At 40.6% G+C, this 23,997-nt stretch overlaps 1 protein-coding gene and 1 long non-coding RNA gene across 11 annotated transcripts in view; one reads left to right on the top strand and one right to left on the bottom strand.

The window, feature by feature from the left end:
- Positions 1-23,997, top strand: part of QKI (QKI, KH domain containing RNA binding) — a 93,798-nt gene that overhangs the window by 34,049 nt on the left and 35,752 nt on the right. For 6 of the 10 annotated variants that reach the window (XR_011854127.1, XM_072141296.1, XM_072141295.1 and 3 more), the window contains exons 3-4: positions 7,135-7,251; positions 8,099-8,143. Coding sequence is in view for 9 of the 10 variants with exons in the window: in XM_072141296.1 (XP_071997397.1) it covers positions 7,135-7,251; positions 8,099-8,143 (162 nt within the window). In the remaining variant the exon portion in view is untranslated. The remainder of the gene's footprint in view (positions 1-7,134; positions 7,252-8,098; positions 8,144-23,997) is intronic. The other 4 variants (XM_072141299.1, XM_072141297.1, XM_072141301.1 and 1 more) reach the window with 1 other exon arrangement.
- On the bottom strand, positions 19,678-21,429 carry LOC140121571 (uncharacterized). Its single transcript, XR_011854129.1, has 2 exons — positions 21,269-21,429; positions 19,678-19,825 (listed from the first exon to the last, which is right to left on the bottom strand). It is a non-coding gene; the product is annotated as an uncharacterized lncRNA (long non-coding RNA).

Here is a 23,997-nt window from a genome sequence, read left to right as displayed (position 1 = left end):
AATCATTTTGCCAGCGCGTTTTGTGTGACATCATTTTAATTAAGTGGAACAACACTGGCATAATAAATCAACACGCAGGAAATTTCCGATACAGTAGACAAAGCAGCTGATAGGAGCACATCCACCCACCTTTATATATACAATTGGAAGAAACTGCCTTGCCAGCCTTGATTGTTGGCAGATTGTGAAATGCCAGTGTTGAAGGTCTTAACGCCTGACTGCTCTCACTATATAATTTGCTGCCACGACGGAGATTGTTATTTTGTACAATTCAGAATTTTTCTGCCAGTGTTATAGAAATTACACAGGGCTCCCTGTTACTATACTGGTTTAGCTGCAGAAATCTCATCCAGGAGAGAAGTTTACTGCTTTGTTATGGCGTTGCCTCTATAGAGCTGACAGAATACAAGCTGTGCTCTGGTTAACATAAGGGGGAAAATATCCCACTCCAATATATTATTATAATTTTTGGAGGGGCGTCATTTAAACTTGGACTCTTATTCTATTTATTTTGAGCAGTACATTTGAATGTATGGAATATAATTATATATTTTTTTTCTTCAGTATTCTTAACAGCTTTAGAGCAAACTACTGTAGACTTTAGACATGGATTTCTAGGCCTGCTCCATGACAGTCACTTACTGAGAATGAGGAATTTCACAGGCATAAAGATGGGAAGAATAAAAATTAGGCTACTCAATTTATGACTGGGGACAAAAAGCAAAAAAATGAGAAACTGAATTCCCCCTCCCCCTTATGCTATGACACGGTTAATGTTTGCTTGCCCCCGTAGGCTCTCTTCCGTGCTCTACTTGTTTATACATATCTCTAATTCCTTACATTTTACTTGTGTTGCACATGTAAATGACCTGAGCAAATTTGTCATCACTTGTCGAAACGTAAGGAATTTATGTCTGTTTCTCCTGAGGTTCACAAATGGCTGAAAGCCCTATAAGGATGGAGAGTTAGAGGATAAAACAAAGCAAGGTCAAAGGAGTCGCATACATAGGTTTCCACGTTTTGCGTGGCTGCTGGTGATCTATTCTCTGATTGAATATGCCCTAAGGTAGATGTGCTCCAGGGTGAGACTTACACAAAAAGTGTCAGAATGTAAGTGACTCTTGTAGTAAGAATTTCCAAAGAGGACAAAACAAGGAACATGGCAAATTGGTAGTAAATTTCTTTGGATCTAATATGCCTTGAAATCTGGTTTTATGACACACCATGTGGACTTGCCATAAATGCTTTAGATGGCCATTTCCATTTAAGACTGTAAATTGTGTTAGAGGCTTTTATCAGAGGGATATATTGAGAGTATATACCTGTGATGGAGGGCTCTGAGTTTCCATATATGCAGATTATAGTACTTTTAAGAATTCTGTCCAATATTTTCCCTGCTAGCTTTCCCAATACACATACTGAACTTATACATTATACTAAAATGGCCTAACAAATGAGTCCTGGTCACAAAGCCTTGTTATGGCCTCTAATTTACCACCGCTTTACACGACAATGAATTAATACCACACTTTCTTCATGTGGTGATGCCATGTGCCTGAGCCTGGATAGGCTCTGTCTGTGGGATCTTGCCCAGGAGGTAAATTTTAGAGCTGGTTGTGCATGGGAATGATCAGCTGATTATTGTAATGTGTAGTATAACTTGTGCCCTTCATTGGTGACCTGTAACTGTTTCCTTCCACATTCACGCTGCGTCCCCAGCCCCCTCTGTTTAATGCTCTGGTGCTGATGACAAATATTGAGTAGGTCTTAGACATAGTGACAGAAGCAATTGTCAGGCATAAATCTGTGGATACAGAAACTCGTGTGTCAACACGACTCTTTCCAGTTCACACGTCTGCAGATCAGTGAGAATGGATGGACCTTTTTATGTTTGCTCTTTCTGGATGGCTTATTCTGATGGCTACTTGCTTATTCACTTTTTATCTGTTTAGGCAGAAATGTTTACAGAGGGAAGTAAATAGGGGACATTAGGCGTTTGTCTCTGAGCATGGCGAGAAATGACCTCAGAGCTAAATATATAGGTTTGTGACATTCTAGCAGCTGTTGTGAGCTCTTCTGTTTGTTGCTGGGGTGCAGTGCCCTAAAAAAGGAAGAGAATGTATTGTAGCTGTAGGAGAAAAACAAGCAGCTGGTGGTCTCATCACTGGCCGCTGACAGCGAAGGTCACATGTTTGGAAGGACAAGCATTTGCTCAGAAAGACAATGCTCTTACTCAGTGTTTCCAGGGCCTGGACCGCTGGCTTTGAGGGAGGCATTTCCTTATCTCTTAGATGGCTACCATCCTCTTTATTTGCCCTGCTCAAGCATTAATCCATCCACCACTTCTGTATTTACTCTGGATTTGGTTTCTTAAAGGGAAATTTGTTAATGGTAATTGGCTGATACAGAGACCTGCCTTTCTTTCTTCTCATTGAAATGCAAATGTTTACCTGCTTCTCTAAGACTTCCAAGCATTCCAAGTATTGACAGTGTAGATAACACATGCAAATGAATTTACCATAATTGTCTCTGCTCTTTGTTCCTTTATTTGCATGATCACATTATTAGTTTAGAGATGCCTTGAGAATGCTATCAGAAAAGATTGCAGCCATTACTTCTAGGCCAGCAAATGGCACCCTAGCTAAAGGTCCTTTGATCCTAACACACCATTCCTATATGCCTAGAATTACAATGAACTAAACTTAAAGGGGTAAATTGTTTTATAAAAATATGAAAACTAGTGCTTACCTCGTTTGTTAAAAAAAAACTGTCAGCAGGTGACCCTTGCAGCCAATCAAAGGTTGGTAAAAGCATTTGCACATACCAGGAATGGTAAATGAGTAGTGTTTTTTTTTCATTATAACCTTCATTTTTGGGGATAACCCTTTTGAAGGATTCATCTGAAAGAATGTGCTTAAAGGAAATTTACCATCAGCATCACTCATGGTAGACCTCTTATACTTAGGGCTCTTTCCAGAGCCCCTATGCATTAATTTCATTTTTTAATTTACTCGTTCGTTCCTCTAGTCCTTGGCTGGCCGCCTCCTTACCGACCCTACCCTATGTAGAGATCCGGTGACGTCACCTCGCTCTCTGCAAATCTCGCACATGAGCGTTTATAATCTTCCTTGCACAACCGGTTGGCTAGTACTGCAGCTGTGCAAGGAAACCCTTCAATAGGGGGTAAGGTGGCTGGCCAGCGACTAGAGGAGTAGACTCCCACAGAGCCCCTCAGATTCGTTTACATATGTTCTAAAACTCACTCGACTATAAATTGCAGGCATTCCAGGATATAAAAAACAAAGAACAGGACTGCAATTGATCATACACACGTATAAGTGTTGGTAGATTTCCTTAATTTGATCTATGTGGGAGTGACGCATAAATGTCTTAATCACTGAAGTTCTAGAGCAGTGGTGGCGAACTTATGGCATTGGTGCCAGAGGTGGCACTCGGAGCCCTTTCAGTGGGCACCCAGGCAATCACCCGAGAGGACTCCAGGTATCTTCCTGCAGTCCCAGACAGCCCAGGACTTGCTGTGCACAGAGCTATTTTATAGTGACAGCTCTACCTGGGACTACTGGAGGAGTGGGAAGGTGTGGACAGATCTGAATTATCATTGTAGCTCCTGCTCTGGCCCTGGCAATTCTTCCTTTTTATGGAACCCTGGAGGGAATCTACAATGATCATCCAAATTTCTTCTATTTTCGGCTTTATTGGTGTCCTCAGGGGCTGGTATCAATGAAAACTGTGACAGAGCAGGGAGTAAATCACAAATAAAATTTCTGTGTTGGCACTTTGCGATAAATAAGTGGGTCTTGGTTGTAGTTTGGGCACTCCGTCTCTAAAAGGTTCGCCATCACTGTTCTAGAGTGTGCACTAAAGGAAGGGTTCAGTTGTGAAGCACAATATCAGGTGTACAGAACAGCAGTGCTTGCTATCTCTTTTAGTCTGTAATTGTGTATCCAAATCTGTAGTTGGTTTCTTGCGCGTTACAATCTGCAGTTGTTTGTGTATTGGATTCTAGTTGCGTGTGTACAAAAGTACTCTGTTTATCTGTCTGTACCTTCCCCCATTCTATACATGCATTTGCTACATTCTATGCATTTACTTGTATACCTTATATACACACCTTGCATACATAGACACTGCAGCAGTAGTAGTAAAAACTGAAAGCACGAGGAGTCCCCAGTCTATGAGGCTGTAATGAGTTCAATTTCTGATGATTGGGAAGGTCAAGAGCAGTCACAATTTGCTGTAGGATCAGAGCAGACCGAAAAAGAATCCCTGATATTGCATTTACAGTTTCATCTTTTTTTTTCTGTATCCCTTTTATATTCTAGAGTCAAACGCCTGCAAATAATTGTACAGAATCCCTAAGGATTAGAAAAATAATTTTCATTCGTATTACACTCTTGTTGAAAGGTCACCCAGTCTGTTTCTGAGGCTCGGAATGATTGTCTTATCAACACGCAGATAATCTGGCCAAAACGGGCCAATGCCGGCCACGGCGACAGTACCGAACAGGTGCATGGAGGCTTTAGAAATAAAAATGCATCTAACAATAATGCAGCCCTGATCAGACAAGCCTCTTAAATCCCCTAAATCTACATTATTCACATTCAGCAACAGACGCAAGGCAGGGCTTTAGCCATTGTTCAATACAGATTAGGCTTTGCAATCGCTATGTAAATGCAATGGATCCCTCTTCATGAGCTGGTTTTATTTCTGCAGCTGGATCTGTCATGTACTGCAGCATCAGCTATGGCTACATACAATGTAGCAGATAGTGCGTCCTTCCCAGCAGAGGTTTATAGCCTGTAATATTTCTGATTTCACTGACTCGGATATTGAGCGTTACACCCTGCACTGTCTCGTTATGCTCAGCATTAAATCATGTGGAGTAATGTCACGTTATAGATGAGTCGCTCGCTTCCGTTGTTTTGTCCTAAGGAATCAGTGTCCCTGGTTGACGGAATAATGACTTGGAATAGCAGGAGCCTGGTCTGTATTTCGTGGGTCACCCTTAAATGTTAAGCACTCGCTTTGTGAGTGTGACTTGGATTGGAGGACTCTGTCTGTGTTCACCTCGTCTTGATTGATTCTGATCAGTGTTGATTTACGTGCCGGCTCTTCAGCAATCAGACAGTTCCTTCCTAAGCCACGCAGGGAATAAGCATGCTCTTTTACATCTATTCCACCCTATGAATATTTACTGAAGCATTGCCATAATAAAGGAAAAGATTATATGCTTTTATGTGACTGCTCATCATGTACATGTTTGCAATTTGCTTATAATATTTTCCATCTACGTGATATTCTGTTCATTTGTGTCTCTGCTTACAGAAATCTTTTTCAACTTTTATTTAGAAATGTAATTTTTCTCTTGCAGCGTGTGGATTTCTTTAGTATTTTATTCTTGAATAATAAATGGTATTATATAAAAACATTCTACATATGTAGTCCAAAATGCCCAAGTTTTTGTTCACTTAATCCCAAACATCAGGGAAAAAAGATAGCTTTGACATTTTAGGCTGATGACCAGTTCAGGAGTTAAAGGGGTATTCCATAAATGTTGGATCAGGGAGGTGGACTGAATACTGGGATTCCCATAGTTGTGAAAATCCAGATATTATGATGACCTTCCGTGGGTCTAATGGACACATCGGTCAGTATTGAATAGAGCAGAAAGGGACACAATCCACATCCTTGTGGCTCATCATTGTGGGTTGTAAACGGAGGATCTCTGTGAGGGCTTAACCACCATCATACGTGGAATCATTGGGCAGTGATCGTTGTACGCTCAGGCTATCCAGAGGGGAGGGAGTGATGAGCTGAATGTTCAGGGCAAAATGTGCAATAGCTTAAGGCATCCATATAGATGGTGACATCTGTTTTTGGTAAAACTAGATGGCAATCAAAGTAAAGTTATGTGAAAATGACAGTAGACAATGGCACAAGGATAAAAACTTCTTGAAGTGCACTTCTGTTTTAGGACAAAATCTTTTGATCTGGCCTTGTCTAAGTAAATCCGTGTCCAGGTCTATTGAGGCTGTGAAATTAGCATTCCTTGTCCAAACATAAACATGAAAAGCTTATGTAGCAATATATCCTAGTTATCATCGTTCTTTGTCTAGAACCAGTCAATCTCTTGAGAAGAGAAGGATGTGGTCTGAGTGCCCTTGTCTGAGGGACACTACAGGTTCACAGTGTTAATGATGACTATATCCCGTGTGTAATTAAAAACCAAAATGGTCATACAATATTGACTTATATTTAGACGCTGCTCACACAGTCTGCACAAAGCAGAGGTTACAGAATAGCGAGTCTGCTTCCTGTGCAACTTATTCATGCAGTAAGATCATTGTGTAGGATATGTATAAATATTCCTAGCCATGTACAGACGGTCCCCTACTTAAGAACACCCAACTAACAGACGACCCCAAGTTAAGAACGGACCTCTGGATATTGGTAATGTTCTGTACATTGGCCCTAGTCTACAATAAACAGCTTTAACAGTTATCACAGATGTCTGCAAATAAGCTTTATTGTTTAATACCGTTTCTGATGACAATTCAACTTTTTTAAAATCCAATTGTCACAGAGACCAAAAAAAATTTGACTGGGGTTACAATTATAAAGTATACAGTTCCAAGTTATACAAATTCAACTTAGGCTCTGCAGGTTCGTTCTTATCTTATATGTAACCCGGCGACTGACTGCAAGCTGCCATATGTTTAGTACAGATATTGCATATTTCTGCAACAAGTTTTCCACCAGCAAGTAATTCCTGTGTAGGCTATGTGCCACTCATTTACTCTCTGGGGCCCCTAACTCTATAGAGACCCTGATAACCAGTGCAATCTAGATGGGGTTCTTGTGCTCCCATTCCTCAGATTTTTTGCTAGTATTTTAGTGTGCTTCTATTGTATTTCACTGCCACTCCTTACCAAACCAGTTTACTTGTATGGTCATGTAAGCTGTGGAGCAGTGAAATTCACCTGGATGCCTTAAATTATGTTTTATTGTTTGTAAATTTATAATAAGTCTGAGTAACTTGTTACTATTGTGACTCTCTTTAGCTGAGAATTTAAGATAACTGCCCAGACTTACAGTGGCTTTCTCTTCTTTTAGTTCAATTTTGTTGGACGTATCCTGGGACCCCGAGGACTAACTGCTAAGCAATTGGAAGCAGAAACTGGATGCAAGATTATGGTTCGAGGCAAAGGCTCAATGAGAGATAAGAAAAAGGTACGTCTCCCTTCATTAAAGGGGCCCCAACACTATGAAAATGTCAGTCATTCGTAGAACCACCTCCAGGACTTAAAAACAGAGTTTGCCTTTGTGCATGCATGTGCCTAGCATTTCTGCGGGCCTCGTGCACCTCTACATGAAAATTGGTGCAGCCAGTAATTGTCACTGTAGCACGTAGTAAGAGAAAGTTCCATCTAGAAATGAAAAGAAAATGTCATAATGCATGTAATTAATACTGCAAAAATGCAATATTCCATTACTTGGAATAGTCAGTATCCCTTTAAAATGGAAATAAGAGACATCTGTGAACAAGCATTAGGCTGAATACTTCTTGTCATCATTTTCATCATCATCCTTGTCCATAATCTTGGGAAATATGTGTATAGGTTTAAGATTGTGGCGATTTAGGACACTAAACCACTCACAGGCCCTTATGTGCAGCTCATTTAGAAAATTCCTACAGGGTAATGTGGGACACTTAAGAAAAACCCTTTCCTGCTAGTAAAAGTAGAGTAGTGCACCCCAGTTTCACTGCGCAAGCACTGTAGGCATGGCGCATGCACAATGAAGCCAGGTTATGAAGCCACAATGTGAGAGGAGGTGCCAGCTTTGGATCTGCATCTCTGTGCGTGTAAAAGTTTTTCTTTCTACAGGATGATTTGGGACTCTTCACTACAGGTCTATAAGGACCTCTAGTTGGTTTAGGGTCCCAAATGGAACTCTGGTACTCTTTAAGGGAATATATATCTGAGGTCAATTGTCACTTACCTTCTAATGTATGTGTGTTCTTGGTAATATTCCTTCCTAACCAGCCATTATTACTGTTTTCACATGCTGCACTCAGGCTGTTACCAATATACTGGAATGCAGTATGTTGGCTCTTAACAAGGTAAGCAAACCAAATAACATCCTTGCATAAAGCTTTCTTATTTATTAAGATTGTCTTGGTGATGATTAGATAAAGTCCATTGACTTATATTGTGCCATAGAAAACCTGTATTGTATAGTTCTCAAGACTATTTACATAAGCTTATTAATCCTATAAAGCTAGGTGCAGACTGCACGTGAACTTTGTCTGCCTTTTTCACCAGATAAAGATCAAAAATGTCCTTTGACTGCATTTTTTTTTGGTTGGAAATGTTTTTTCCAATGTTATAATCTTGGGGTTGGTATCCCCTATTGTTGAAAATTTAAGAACTTTGTTTTAAGGCAGGAGTAGAATTCTGTACTGGATTCTACTTTTTTTTTTTTTTTTTTAAGATAATTTTTTTTCTTACGCCATCTTCCAAGTGGCAATACATTTTTACTTTTTTGGCTATGGAGCTGGTTGATGGCTTGTTTTTGCGGGACGTGTTGTATTTTGCAACATCATTCTGGAGTACATATGTTTTATGATCACTTTTTATTGCATTTTTTTGAGGGATGAAATTGGTCAAAGTTTTTAAATTTTTTTTTTTTTTTTTGGTGTTCATCACCCTGCAATAATGATGGGATCTTACAGGCACTGCCTGAGGACAGCCCAGGGCTTCTGATCGGACCTCGGGGCTGCCATGACAGCGATCGACGTACCCCCAGATCGTGAGGGAAAGGCCCCTGTTGGACAGTTGAATGCTGCGGTCACGCTCCGATCGTGGTTGTTACACTGTGATGTCAGCTATTTGTTACAGCTGACACCCAGTGTATTCCGATGCCGACCTAGCTCCGATTTCTGGCATCCGATAAGGGGTTAAGTGTTAAAACCTGCATTCCAAAAACAACTCCTCTTGACTGTGGATTGTGCATTGTATTACAACTAGGCTCCACTCATTTCTTTAGAACCAATTTGCAATGTAGGGACACATCATGGGCAGGTGTGGCACTGTTTTTTAAAGAAAGCAGCCATGGTTTTCAACCTCTTAACCCCTTTTAAGCGCAGATGGGGTTGCTTCTTCTTTTTTTAATGCACTTATGGCTTTTGCTTCAAAAACTGAGCAAATAAACTTAATTGTATAAATCAAAATAAACTATGAATTGGTAATGTTAAATCACTGGTTACTAACACAGCAATATTTTTTGGTACATAACATTCATGTAGTCCACATGCAATAAAGTATGGAGAATACTTTTCTAATAACATTTTTTTTATCATTTGAATAAAGCCTTTTGCTCACTCGAGTGTGCACTCAGAGAAAACCGCTCCGTGTTCTGTAGGGATTTCCCAGCCTGAACCTCTTAGCACTGAACATTGAAATGACCATTCAGTCCAGTAATATGGGAAAACTCTCTGGTGCATAGTGTTTTTCTCTGACTGCACTTGCTCCTGGGCAAGTGGCCTAAATCAGCAACTAGTACAGTGACACAGCCCAACTAGTACCACCCAAGAGGAATGACACAGGAACTTAACGGTGTAGACAGTGTGAACTGTTTGATGGTAGTCGCGTGGTCCTGGATTACCATGTTTTTTTGGACTATAAGGCGCACTGGATTATAAGGCGCACCATCAATAAATGCCTGCTAGAACGTCTAGGTTCATATATTGAGTGCACCGGATTATAACGATGAATGACAAGCAGGTGGCAGACCTGTGAAAGTCCAAGGCAGCTGCAGTTCCAGGCTAAACGTGTCTCAAGTGCACAGAGCTTGGATCTCAGAGGTATGGGCTGTTAGGTGTTGATGTTGCAAGGGTGATGCTGCAGGGGTTAAGCTGTCTCCCTCTGCCCCTTCTCTTTCCCTCCTCAGGCAGGGTGTTAGTCCTGTGGGGTTCCCTGTGGCTCCCTCTTTCCCCTGTTACAGGGCTGGCAGGTATAGAAGAAAAATTGCTTACTCAGGCGGCCAATGAGGATTGCTATGTGGCTGGCACTATAGCGCTGGTACTGCCGGCCCTGCCAGTGTGGGGTATTGTGCCGAGTGTACAGTGTGGGCTGGTGCAGAATATTGCTGGCGCGGAGCTCTAAAACATTATACAGTACGTGTTGTCTGTAAGTACGGTTTATATATAAAACGCACCTTTTGATTTCTGAGAGAGTCCAAAAATACAGTCCTTTGTGCTTCATGCCAGTGTTATATCAGTCAGTTAAGGACCTGCAGTATCTCTTCAGGGATTGTAAGACATTGTCCATTTGTATGCACAATTTTGTTTTCTGTGCATTAAACTCTGCCAGAAAGAACATGGACACAGAGTTTTGGAGACCACGGGGAATAAGAAGAAAGCAATCCAGATTATTAGCTATTATAGCGTTGTATTGTAAGTGAAATCTGACTTGTCTTTTAATATTGTATGATCCCCAGACAGCCATGTAGAAGAGACGAGACATGATGGAATGTTAATGTGCACAGCGTCTAAGAAACACCTGGCATAACCTCATTTAGCTGAGTAAAAATGGCTGCCCTGCATTCATTGATTCTCCTGCCACATGGAGCTTGAAAGACAAATGGCAATCAGGGAGAAGTTGGGGCAGAAGTAATGTGAGCTGATGAAGTATTTTGGAAGTGATGAAAGGGAAAAATATGTGGCCACAAGCTGTATGCTAAAGATGAGATGGAACCTTAAGGCCCAGAAAAACAGACGATGAGTGTCTTAATTCAGACAGTCTTCATTGCCCCCAGTTAGCAAAAAATGCCAGAGCGTGTGGTGCAGCTGTGATATCTTACTTACAAACAGCCACTCTTTGAGGTCTTCCCGGCTGGCTCAAATAACTCCTGAACTCCACAAAGTATTTTCATGTTATCTGACATTTAAATGTCAGGTGTGAAGAGATAACGGTGACAAGTCATTGCTTGTTTTTCCCTTCTTTCCCTTTTTAGCCTGGTTTTTGCTTTCAGAATAGTACTTTTCATTTATACTATGTGTAGGCTACATTCACACGAAGGTATGGGCGGCATGTATATGGCGTATACAAGTCCCCCCTACATCACAATGACCTCATGGCGACCGTTCCATAGCCTGTAGAAAGTTAGGACGGATCCTATGTTTATACGGAATACGGCGCTGTGGAGAAAAGTGTGTTTTTGTCACCATTTTCCCCTGCCTTTCTTCCTTATTTAAGCAGCTTTCTGTCCACTGTTGGCTGAGATAAATAACAACTCTATACAGACACTATATTATTCTCTAGATATTTATGGAGATAATCATTTGCCTCCTAATCACTCTTAAAGTGAATGGATCTTATAAGGTTTTTCACACACTGTTCACTACAGGAGAAAAAGCAGAAAAAATAAAGCTGCTTTTACTTAATGAAGCATCTCACAAAGTTTACTATAACCCCTTAAGGACGCAGGGTTTTCTGGCTCATTTCTCGCTCTCCAACTTCAAAAATCCATAACTTTTTCATTTTTCCGTGTACAGATGTGTGTGAGGGCTTATTTTGTGCGTAACAAATTTTACTTTCCCGTAATGTTATCTATTTTAACATGCCGTGTACTGCGAAGCTGAAAAAAAATTCAAAATGTGGAAAAATTTAAAAAATTTCACGTTGTTGTGGGCTCAGTTTTTACGACTTTCACTCTTCGCTCCAAATAACACGCCTACTTTATTCTTTGGTTTGGTGCGATCGCGGTGATACCAAATTTATATAGGTTTTATTGTTTTAATACATTTTCAAAAATTAAACTAATGTGTACAAAAAAGAAAAAAATTTTTTTGCCATCTTCTGACGCTAATAACTTTTTCATACTTTGGCGCACGGAGATGTGTGAGGGTCATTTTTTGCGAAATGAGGCGACGTTTTCATTGCTCCCATTTTGAGGTCTGTACGACATTTTGATCATTTTTTATTTCATTTTTTATGTTATGTAAAAAGGTGTAAAAGTCGCATTTCGGACATTTGGGCGCCATTTCCCGCCTCGGAGGTCACCGCCACCCGTAACCGGTTTTATATTTTGATAGATCGAGCATTTTGGGTGCAAGCACCGACCGCGGTTATTAGTGGTGGTGGTTTGCTGCAATATGCAACAACCCCCACCTCTGTATGAAGAGGACTCAGCCCGTGAGCCCTCTTCATACATCCCTTATACCCCTGCGCCATAGAGCTACGGCGCAGAGCGTTAAGGGGTTAATCACCCACACCATTGATTTCTGACATAAGGAATCTACTTTGGCCCCCCAGTAAAACGTTTACTTTAAACTGATCCAGGAAACTCATGGCATTGAGCACACACCCCAATGGAGTGATTTGGACAGGGCCCATTCTAGCATATTTGCTGCCTGAGGTGAGTATTATATTTCACACCCCCCCCCCCCAAATTTAATTATATACAGATCCCCTACAGCTTAAATAAAACCTTGCCCCACATATACAGCCCCCCTGCTTAGTAATATACTGTATCCCATATACAGCCCCCCCAGCTTAGTAATATACTGTATCCCATATACAGCCCCCCCAGCTTAGTAATATACTGTATCCCATATACAGCCCCCCCCCAGCTTAGTAATATACTGTATCCCATATACAGCCCCCCCCCAGCTTAGTAATATACTGTATCCCATATACAGCCCCCCCCCGCCAGCTTAGTAATATACTGTATCCCATATACAGCCCCCCAGCTTGGTAATATACTGTATCCCATATACAGCCCCCAGCTTAGTAATATACTGTATCCCATATACAGCCCCACAGCTTGGTAATATACTGTATCCCATATACAGCCCCCCAGCTTGGTAATATACTGTATCCCATATACAGCCCCCCAGCTTGGTAATATACTGTATATATATATCTACAAAACATTTCTGGCCCCATATAATATATACAACACCCCCCCTGGTATAAAATGATTCTGGCCCCAAATAATATATATAGTATCCCCCCCCCCCCCCAGTATAAAATAATTATGGTCCCATATAATATATACAGTATTCCCCCCCCCAGTATTAAACGTTTTCTAGCCCCATATAATACATACAGTACCCCCCTCCCAGTATAACATGACACCTCCACACCCACTTATGAGCCACATGTAATTAATGAAAGTATATGAGAAATAATAAAAATCATACTCGCTTGCAGGCAGCTACTTCCTTGTTGCGCGGCTCTTCTGTGAGCCGCGGCTCCGCACATTGACACAGGCGGCGTGACTTCATGACGCCTGTGTCACTACCTAGAATGGAGTGACGCCAGCGGCCGGGAAGGTGCTGCGTCGCTCTGCATATAAATCGTGCCTGTGTCTTAGAGACAGGCGCTATTTATTTAGCTGGTGGGCAATTCGGGCATGAATGGGTGCCCAAATCGCCCACTTTAGAGCGGCAAATTTCGCCGCTCTTTAAAGGGATCCGCATTCTGCCGCCAGAGGAGAGATTTTCATCTCGCCTCATGGCAGATGCAGCCCTGAATTTGGAAATCTTAGGCACTTACTATGCTGGCATGGTCTGGTGCTTTGGAGCAGGCAAATGTTTATAACCTAATGTCACATTTTATGACCATTTTTGACTTGTACAGAGATCAACAGCAGAACTATGACATCACACCCTTTCATATATATATTACGTTTCAGGCTGCAGAAAGCATAATGAAAAATTGCTATCTTCACCAGTCTGTGTTCAAGTAATCTTTTCAAGAATAATACTTTGTTAGAAAAATGGGCATGCACTATACTGCTATGGCCCCATACTGCCAAAATGCGGGTCTTCTGTGATGTCGCAATTGTCGTGTACTTAGACCTCAATTCTACATAATGCATGCCTTTGTTCCCAATACTATCTCTGTATTGGGACTTACTGCTTATCCTTATGATTTGGTTCTTAAAATAGTTACCAGAGATGGTGTCCCTCTCCATGTGACCGTGTGTGTATTTATATCTTGCTGACCTTTTATTTGTGAGATAACCTCTATAAATGGATCATTTTTGCTACAAATAACTGGGGATGCCACCAGATAATGGTTTCTTTCTTTGCATAGTATGTAGATAGTATGTGCCTTTTGTCATTCCTTTAGCTTGGAATAATTCATGAATCTGGCATTGTAATTCCGGGGGGAGTGGTAATGCATGGACGATGTGCTCCGGTTCTGCAGTGTATACAAATATGAGAGGCCGTCTGATGTTGTAGCAACTGAGAGAAACCATTCTTGTCCCACTGAATATTGACTTCTCAATCAGTGCCACTGCATTTCTTTTGACTTATACTCTCAGCATTTGTTGGAAACCTCATAGTGAGAGATTTTGCAGCTTTCTATTAATAGATATAGATATAGATAGAAACCAGGCCCGGTTTACCTGTAAGCAGCCCTGAGAGTAGTCATAAACTCAATATAAGTACAGATGTATAGTACCCTCCTTTATCACTGTAAATGTACCTTTTTCTTCATACTATGAAGATGTTTTCTTTTGGCACTTTTGGCACAGATTTCTGATGGCTCCTCCTTCAAAGCCAAAGTTAAGGGGTTTTAAAGGGGCCGGCCGCTTTACCTCATGTTTTTCTGTAATATGTGTGCACATGTGGGGCTGATTTACCAATATACATTTATTAATAGTTTGGCACTGCTTTCTGGATATGTGAAGTGAAGCCTCCAGTGTTTTAACTCATCAGCCAGACATTCCTGACCATAAAATGTGATCTGTCCATGACCAATCGCCTGTTAGAGATCACATGACCATCCATCTGCAGCCATTTTGTATACAAGAATGACTGACTGAGGTAAAAGATGGAAGCCTGCATATTCATAAAGCGATGCAGAACTATTAATGAATACAGTATTGGTAAATTACCTAATATCCTGCCCTGCACACCTATATACACATTATAAAAAAAACATGAGGCCAGCCCCTTTAAGGCACACCATGGGCATAATTCTTCAAAACAGCTTACTGCATAGGCTTGTGGAACTACCCGATGTTTTTGGAGCCCTTTAATGTGCTGTTAATGGCAGATCTTAACATGCCCTGTTCTTTGCCCCCACTGCAGAGTTGGTTCTCAAGTTAAACGGTTTTACTGAGGCTTTTTTTTAAAAATACAGTTGAATGTTTTTTTACATTCTAAAGTGGCTTTTCTTTCATCTTCAGAATGCTATGTGGTCTACCAGAGATATAACTATATTAAACCACATGCTTTAATGGATGAGGTGGTAGGAGTAAGGGGTGAGCTCCTGTGCCCTGCTGATTGCTATAAAAGTTCCTGAGCTCAGGGCAAGATTGGCAGTAGCTGATCTATGGTAGTGAAGTTACACACTAAATGTTCAAATGAAATAAGGAAGAACCGTGGTGAGTGCCATTCTACTGTTGTTTCCATTTTGAAGAGTTTACTGTTTCTGTTGAATAAGAGCACCACCTGCTTATCCACTGAGTCTGGCTTATCCTGTACATAAATCTGACATTTATAAAAATGGACATTTAATTATATGAAGTAGTGCCATCCCACCTATCCTTCTGCCTCCATTTAGACATACACTATGTGCCAAGTCCCTCATAAACCGTAATAAAAAAATGATTATATTGTGAAATGTTGTGTTAATGTAGATACCTCTACATTTGAGCTTAAAAGTAACTTCCCCTCTACATTTGAGGGTCACTGTCCACCCAGGTATCTCATGTGTGAGCACTGAAGGAAGGCACAGGACAGCCAGAGGAAGCAGTGGATGGGTGAATGCGTTTCCCTGGATAGTGGATATTTTTTAGCTATAGTGCGATGGCACCTATTGTGCTGTAGAAGCCCTGTATGGCATGGAGCACATTAGTTTGCGCTGACGTAAAATAACTATGCTATTTGCTTCAGGCATACGAGGCGAATCGCTCAAAAATTTAGGAGACTAGGGAGCAGGGCAAAACTGAGTTCACTGCTCCCATTGATCCCTTTCCTCCATGAGGTGATATTGTTTGTGTGGAGTAAGGGGGTCCATCTCTCTGCTTTCCACAAGAATTACTTGCAGCATTTGTTTTGTTTTCACCCTATGGGGGTAGTTATTGAGCTGTATGGTGGACTGTAGGCCAGACAGTGCAGATTGTCTAACGCTGGTTGCTGATTTCTGATGCTGTCGGGCTACATAATGCTGAAGTAAGCAATTTTATTGTATTTTACAAATACATGTGAAAGAATTTGGGAAGGAGAGGTATCATTGTGTAACAGTGCACAGATGCCTGTGAGAGGAAGTGAAAATGCTGCGTCGCTGCTTCTCCAGAATGACCGACTGTCTTTGCAGCTGGCTAGTATATGTGCCTAGTGGAAATGTTCTACATCAGGGCCGGTAGTTAGAGGCCTCCAGAAAAATCTACATAACCTCCTTCCTACAGCTGCCGTCATGTCACTTTAGCAATTTGCAGAGGTCCTTGGATCTTCAGGCAATGGAAACTGATGGGATATTTTAGCAATGTTTGTGCTGAAGGAAGGACTGTTTTTTAGATGTAGAAATCTTGTCATTGTTCTGAATTATAAAGTCTGTTGCTCATGACAACCAGATAACAAAATATCACTTTCCTAATCTGTAACTTCTGATTGTAGATCCATGTCTCTGTACATGATTATGGGGGCTTCCATCTTGCCTGTGCTCTGGTGATCAGCATATTTGGAGATCATCGAACAAAATCTCACATCCGTGCACAATATATAAATAGTTTGGCATTTCTAGGATTCAGAATTTCCATTTTTCTATAAAATTCCTAAACTTTTGCATTCACTTGCTCACCTGGTAAAACACTGAGAAAGTATGAAGGGAAATTGGATCTAATAGTGTTGTTGTATCAACATGTAAGAACCAATCCTGTTCCAGCCACATCTAGACAATGGCTGGTAATGAGCCGCTTGTGTAGGGAAGACAGTAGCCCTGATTGCTTGCAATTTGATGATTTTGGGGCATTGTTTTTTTCCTTTTTTTTTTCTCCCATCTGGGTTCTTGGCATGTATAATTGCTACGCAATCAAAAACACTGTAACTACTTGAAGCCATAAAATGAAAGGCAATCATCTAAACAAAAAGCGGGAAATGCGTTCACATGTAAGCATCCTCGAATATTGGAATTATTTTCCTTTCTGTGTTTAATTATAGGTGGCTGGCTGAGCACAGAATTTCTGAAAGTGACCCTGAAATATCAGCCGGGCTTTGTTGTTGTTAAGTACTGGCGTTGAGAGAACTTAGCTGCATTGTGCGTTTCAGTGATAATGGTTGGTGCCAGAATAGCTGTTAATTAGCTACTTTTGTTTGATGTAGGAAAAAAATGGATCCGTTCTCTTCTCCACCAGTTTCCAGATTCAGTTCAAACTTGTATTGTCAAGTGATACTCCTTCCTCAATCCAGTGCTTGTGGGGAGAGATGTGCTGCAAATGCTAATGCATAGTGCTAATAAAGATTCCAGTCCCCAGCACATTCGGGCTCATTTCCATACAGGCAGCTTTCATTTTTCTGAACAGGAAATGTTGGATATTAAAGGGAAATCCTTCTTGCACTCAGTTCATGAAAGGACTTGTGTGTTAAACAGAACCCACAGAGCGAGCCCAGGGAATGGGAATCCTTGCATCATAGAAAATGATGCAAGGAGTCACTGTCTTTCATACAATCTAACATAGCCAGCGCTGCTGTTCCTCAGGCAGGGATTCCTTGTTTTATAAATTACCATGATGCAAGGACCCCCATCCACATTACTGTGCCTGGTACATGAGAGCTTACCTGCACACGGGTTTGTTTCCATGCAGTGAGTGCATTCTTATGCAGTCAGCCTTATTCTATGTATTTCTGCAGTGTGGGGGACAGAAGGGGAACTGTTAGCTTTCTGGTACACATGTAGAAGAATTCCTCATCTGTTTATTACAGGTCAGTGACTACTGCATCTTCAGATACAATATGAGAGAGGAGGGTATGATGGAATGAATTGCTGCCTTTTCCCATCCTGCTACCTGATGAGACTACTGTGATGCATGGAAATTGTCTGCTACATTAACATTGTGTTTTGATTTAAATAAAAAAAAAAATCTTTATTGGATGCAATTTTCACATTTTGGGTGTTTAACTGCTTTTTGTACCAAACTTAACATCTGATGGCTCAGGTCCCAGGTCATGTCATTGATGACCTAGATATTTTACTAGTCTGTCATTAGTATTAGAAGTTTAATACTTTCCTTATTACTTGTCAGCAGGTCTTTCCTAGTAGCATCCAGTGGAAATATATTCATGGAAATAGGAAGATAATGGAAAAGTTGTGCCCCATTACTTTTTTTAGGTAATAACTTACCAGCATAGGATGTTATCCAGGGACTTTGGCAGTCTATAGAGGGTACATGTGACCTAATCTAAGAAAATATCCCGGCACTTACCATAGTTTTCCTTTTACAACAGAGTTTTACATTAGTCCCCGGCATATATTTCCTTATGAGGCCATTATCTGTGTGTGGTAATATTGTCCATCTCGTAACTGCAGGTCTCGTGCTGTGCCAGTTAATCGGCTGGACTGACCCTAAATAATGTAGACGTGTCGTTCCTTTCATTGAAGTAGATGCAGACTGCAGATCACTAGCTGTTAGTTCACCATTATATTCCGTAATTAATTTCCTCTTATTGTGGCTGCATAGTGATATCATGTGGAGGCAATTCACTTGTAGCAATTCAGAGCTCAGGATTGCTATATTTCAGCAGGTAGCCTTTCACACATTTCTTTATCTTTCCCAAACCCCTTCTCTACTATCATGTAGGTTAAGTACATCTCCGAGGGATCTTCATGTAGCATTTTAACAAAGCTGAAGCGCACTTCATAATTGATGTAGTCTCATGAGGAGATACACCCTGCAGTATTTTAATGGCTTATGTGCTTCCCAGCTGTAATAAATCTGGTCAGTAATATTTTTTTACATTATAAACTAAAATGAAACCCTTTTGTTTCATTCTAGAAGCAATGAGGCCGTGACTGTGTCTTTGCTTGGGAGCAGATAATATACACATCTACACAACTGCTTATAGTTGGGCTACATTCACACTAATGTATGCCCGCCCGGCCGGGACATCATCCATTCCTGCACCCCTACATAATATAGGAGCAAAGTATGAGAAACGCTCATTGCCCTGCAGTGCAGCCTCTGATAACACACCATCTTGTGTTTATCAATCCCATGATGTGCATGACTTTGTCAGGGCCTATACCATCTATTATCACTGGCAGAACAAGGTTATTACCTTGCCGTCCAATCACATATGTAGGTTCTGGAAGATCTCATAGTAGTTTTTGTCTTCTGGGAGCCTAGGGAATGCATATGGCAGTGTGGTCAGAGGTCTTTTGGTAGTTGCTATTGTCAGTATAGTGCTAGTAGGTTTTTCTTGGTACATTGTGATCTGTGCTCTTTTAGATATATTTATTTTTCTTGTCTGGTAACTGTTAGATAAATAATTGTACTTGTTGCATTATTAATAATTTTTATATTCCAGACAACACCTCTGACTAGGAAGGATAAAAGTCTCCAGGCAGCGATGTCTTGTCTGGAGCCAATATGAACAGTTAACTTGGACAGGAGAGAATAATGCACAGATTCAGACTATAAATTTCCCTTTGTTTTATAATTCTTCAGCTGTGTCTACAAGTAACTTTTTTTCAATAGTGTGCCGTTTTTGATTTCGGTCTTGTATCCCTGAGTGATGACTACAGTTTTGACAGATGCAGATGAATCCTCAGGTCAGGGTTGTACACTATAAAGATTAAAATAAAATGGATAACATTTAAAGAAAGCATCAATCTCTCTGTAGCTCTCAGTGTAACATATGGAGAATACTAATGAAAGATGGCACAGGGTGAACTATTTACTATCACAGACTTGTATCATGGCTCTGCTTGTGTTCTTATCCTTCAAAATGTAGTGTGCCTGCTGTGTATAGGCAAACTACCAAATATCTATTTTCTTTATTAATAATAAAACTAAAGTTGTATAACGCCATCATAAAATACAGCACTTTACAGATTATGGGGGACATATACAAACAATCTGACATTAGAGTAAAAACTGTTGAAACAATGGGAGGGGAGGACTCTACTTCCAAGAACTTACTGTCTATCTGTAGGAATGTGTTAATTCTTCAGTTTTTCACTTTTTATGAAATATTTATTATAAATATTGGACTCTGACGTGTAGATCTTATGGAATAATGGACCTTTATTTAGACACCATTTTGCTTTGCATGTACAAAATAAAATTTGGTATAATACATAGAGGAAATTCTCTAAATTTCCGTTGTCTACTAATGAGGACCTGGATAAACTACAGCATAGGAAAATAATACAGTATTGGGCCCTGTTATTACCTTTATATTTTGTATAAATCTTTATCTAGTGGGAAAGACCAGTATGCATTTTGTAGATGTCCCAACAGAAGCTACCTGCCAATGAGTACACTGCTGTTAGTCCATCTTGTGTATCATCACCAGGCATTCCTGTACCTGACCATATATTTGTATACATTTAGCTTTAAGATCCAGTCATGAAGTGCTTTGTCTGTAACTTCTGAGTGATGGGGAAGGGTGGTGAGTGGACCAGCCTTTGATGTCCATGTGCTCTGGTAGACAATTGCTGGAATTCCCTTGGTGGTATTATAATGCCCCTTACTTCTGGCTATTGCCCTCTTGTTATTGTTATAGAGCCATGATGGGTTATAATGGCTTGAACAGAAATATATTTAATGAATTCTGATAAAACCCCTTCATTGATAAAGGAAATCTTACATCAAAATCAAGCATGATAAACCCAGGATACTTACAAAAAGATCCAGACACTTTGTGACCGTGGTACTCTTCTTAAATTTGTCATGTATGACTTTCTTCCTTCGAAACTCGGCTTTTGAAATTATGCTAATAAGCCAGAAGCGTTCTGGGGGCTTTACCAGAGTTCATCCATGCTGTAGCTTCACATGCTTTTTAGTGTCTCGTCCACCCTCTTCCCCCTCAGTGAGATTACAGAAGGCAGAAGGACGGGAAGTGTAAGGAGAGCAGGCCTTGGTAAACCCATATAACCTTTAGTGCATCTTGGTTCACATTGTGCGATTAGTACGATATACATTCTGCGCTACATGTGCCTCACATATTTATTCATATGTAAACTAAGCCAAAGATCCCCTGTGGATCATAAATTCTGTGAGTTACCTGTGCCTTCGCTTTCCTAAAGTTTCATGGCTTTGTTTTATCTCGTTTTGTTGCTCCACAGTAGCCATTCCATACACTGTAACATGTTTGCAAACTTGCCCTGATTTTCTTTCCTGGGCATTCTTTGCTACACAGCTTCTTCTGTGTGAACTCTTGCTATTAGAAACACAGTGGGAGCAAAAGTCTTTGCTAATTTCCCTGGCTATAAATGTACAATTAAAACTGTGCATCAGCAGGGGTCAGGACAATCACTGAGTTCTTCTAGAATTGCTGCTGCTGTTCACATAGATAATTAGTGTCATTCTAAACCTATTTCCAGCGCCGACCAGTGACTGGTTCTTCCTACGCCATTGCTAACGCCAGATCCACAACTCTCAAAGAAAACATATCAGAATACGTGATCTGTCATCTTTCCATGGAATGCTATGGACAAATCCAGCTGCATGTTACCCAAAAGCAAATCTAGAATAGAAAGTGAAACTTATCCAGATAGTGAGTAGAGATGAACATAAACGGCCTGATTGTATATAAGAAATCCTGGGTATGGAAGGATCTGTGTTCAGCTTAGACTACATCTCTATGAGCTGTAAAGAAATCACTTTTCAATTTTCCATTTCCTCATCCATGATTTCTGGTCCCCTGTGCTGGACACATCACACTGGCAGGCAATTAGGCAGCTCCACTCTCTCCTTAACTCCTGTTAATTAGGTTAATAATTCTTCAATATTCCCTTATGTGCAGGGAACTACCTGCTAGTGATAATCGTATTTGCCTCTGTCATTGAGTTATTCTGGGAATTTACCTGGAATTCTCCAATGTCACCAGCTCTGCTGAGCGAAGCTTGGTCCGATTACCTGTTGTTTGATGTTTTCTCAGATTGCAATGCTCCATCAAAGAAGCAACTTGCAACTATTCAGTCCTCCGTTGGCAACATCAAATAATGTTTTAATGCAAGTTTAAAAATGAGCCCTGCTACCGCCCCCCCCCCCAAAATTTTAAAATGTGTCTTTACACCTTCCTCGTGCTTTGTATTGACATTTATTGTTGGTTGTACGAGGCATTTCTCTTACATGTCAAAATCTAAATATTTAAAATATTTTTACCCAGATCACCCTATAGCTTAGGTTAAATGGATTTAAGAAACCTAAAACTTTTTTTTGTGTGTGCTTTACCTAAATGCACATTAGCATTTACAAGTTTGTCAACTTGGCATAAACTTTATTGATCAGTCAAGCTGGTGACCACATGAATATTTCAAGGGGACCTGTGCTGAGGATTTAGACCTACAAACCCTACCAGCCTGTTATCCACAGTAGTGACAGGATCACAGTTTGTCTTTTTTTTGGTTTCTGGGGGATTTGTAATTGTGAACACTCTACTTTTAGGAGTAATGAGGCATAATGTAAGTAGAGTCTCGCTGGCATATCGTGGCCATCACCCATGGCCAAGTATATCGCCACAATTCAGGCTGATGAATGCACAAGGTAGCTCATGTAGACTGCTCTAAGCTCTTTGGGACCGTGTGACACTTCTCCACCCCCATGACTCTTAACTTGAGGACTGCATGCAAATGATATGTAATCTTTCAGCATAAAGCAGATGTCTCCTAGAATATAGGACATCATTGTAATGATGGATAACTGCTTTAAAGCCCATGATTTGTTACCTTTCAAGGTGTTATTTTGACCAAGCAGATTTGAGTTGAAGAGGTTGTTTAAAGGGGTATTCCCATTTTGCAAAGTAATGTTGTTTGTATTATTAAAAATTGCACAAATTTCCAATGTACTTTTTGTATCAATTCCACAGTTTTGTTTTTTTTTCTCTGTGCTTTCTGTCATTCTATAGAAAGATTCTGTTTACTTGCAGCTCGTTAGTATCAGAGAGAGTATTTAGAGCCATGTGTTATAACGAGCCGTGCAGCTGTGTGACCAAGGTCAAATTTCTCTCCACTGGAAATAAACAATGAAGCTTTCTATAGAATGACAGCAAGCAGAGATCTAGAGAATCATACAATTTTCTAATATCTTTTACATCAATTCCTCATAACCTTTCATTATTCAAACAATTACTTTTTTTGCTGAAATGAGAACACCCCTTTAAGGTTACAAAAACCAGGCTCCTTTTTTGTAGAAAAAAAAAACTCAACTCGATTTTAGTTAGTGGCTGAACTATAATTGCTTACACAACCTATCCACTGGAGTAACACTGTTTTGGGTGAAACACTAATTTTTTTTCCTAATCCTTTAAAATTCTTAAAAATTGACTTCAAACAAACCTTCATTAGACCGCCTATACATGGATAAATCAGAGATCCATACATTCTTATGCCGATGCACACCACCATGTGCAATATCTGGGCTGCAAACGACGCACTGCAAATCCGAGCACGAATAGGTCCTGGTCCATATTTAGCTTTCTCACCTCATTGTGAGCCTGCATGATAGAAGTCATTGGGTGCCCTGAAGTATGGTTGTGTGCAGGAGTCCTAATACCTCCTTTATGTCTGATTCTGATGCTGTTAAATAAAAGAAAATTGTTCCATCTTGGACAAACCATTGGAAACCATACTGAGGCTGCATTCACACTACCGCAAGGGGGACATATATATACGGTCGACGTATATACGGCCGATATACGTCCCCCATAGACAGCAATGGGCGCGCGGCGCCCTACGGGAGCGGTACGGTGCCGCACCCGTCCTATTTTTTCAGGGCATACAGCGCCGTGCG

The sequence above is a fragment of the Engystomops pustulosus genome, chromosome 3 (genome assembly GCF_040894005.1).
Source record: "Engystomops pustulosus chromosome 3, aEngPut4.maternal, whole genome shotgun sequence".
NCBI classification, from domain to species: Eukaryota; Metazoa; Chordata; class Amphibia; order Anura; family Leptodactylidae; genus Engystomops; species Engystomops pustulosus.
This window is presented reverse-complemented; position numbering and strand designations above follow the sequence as displayed.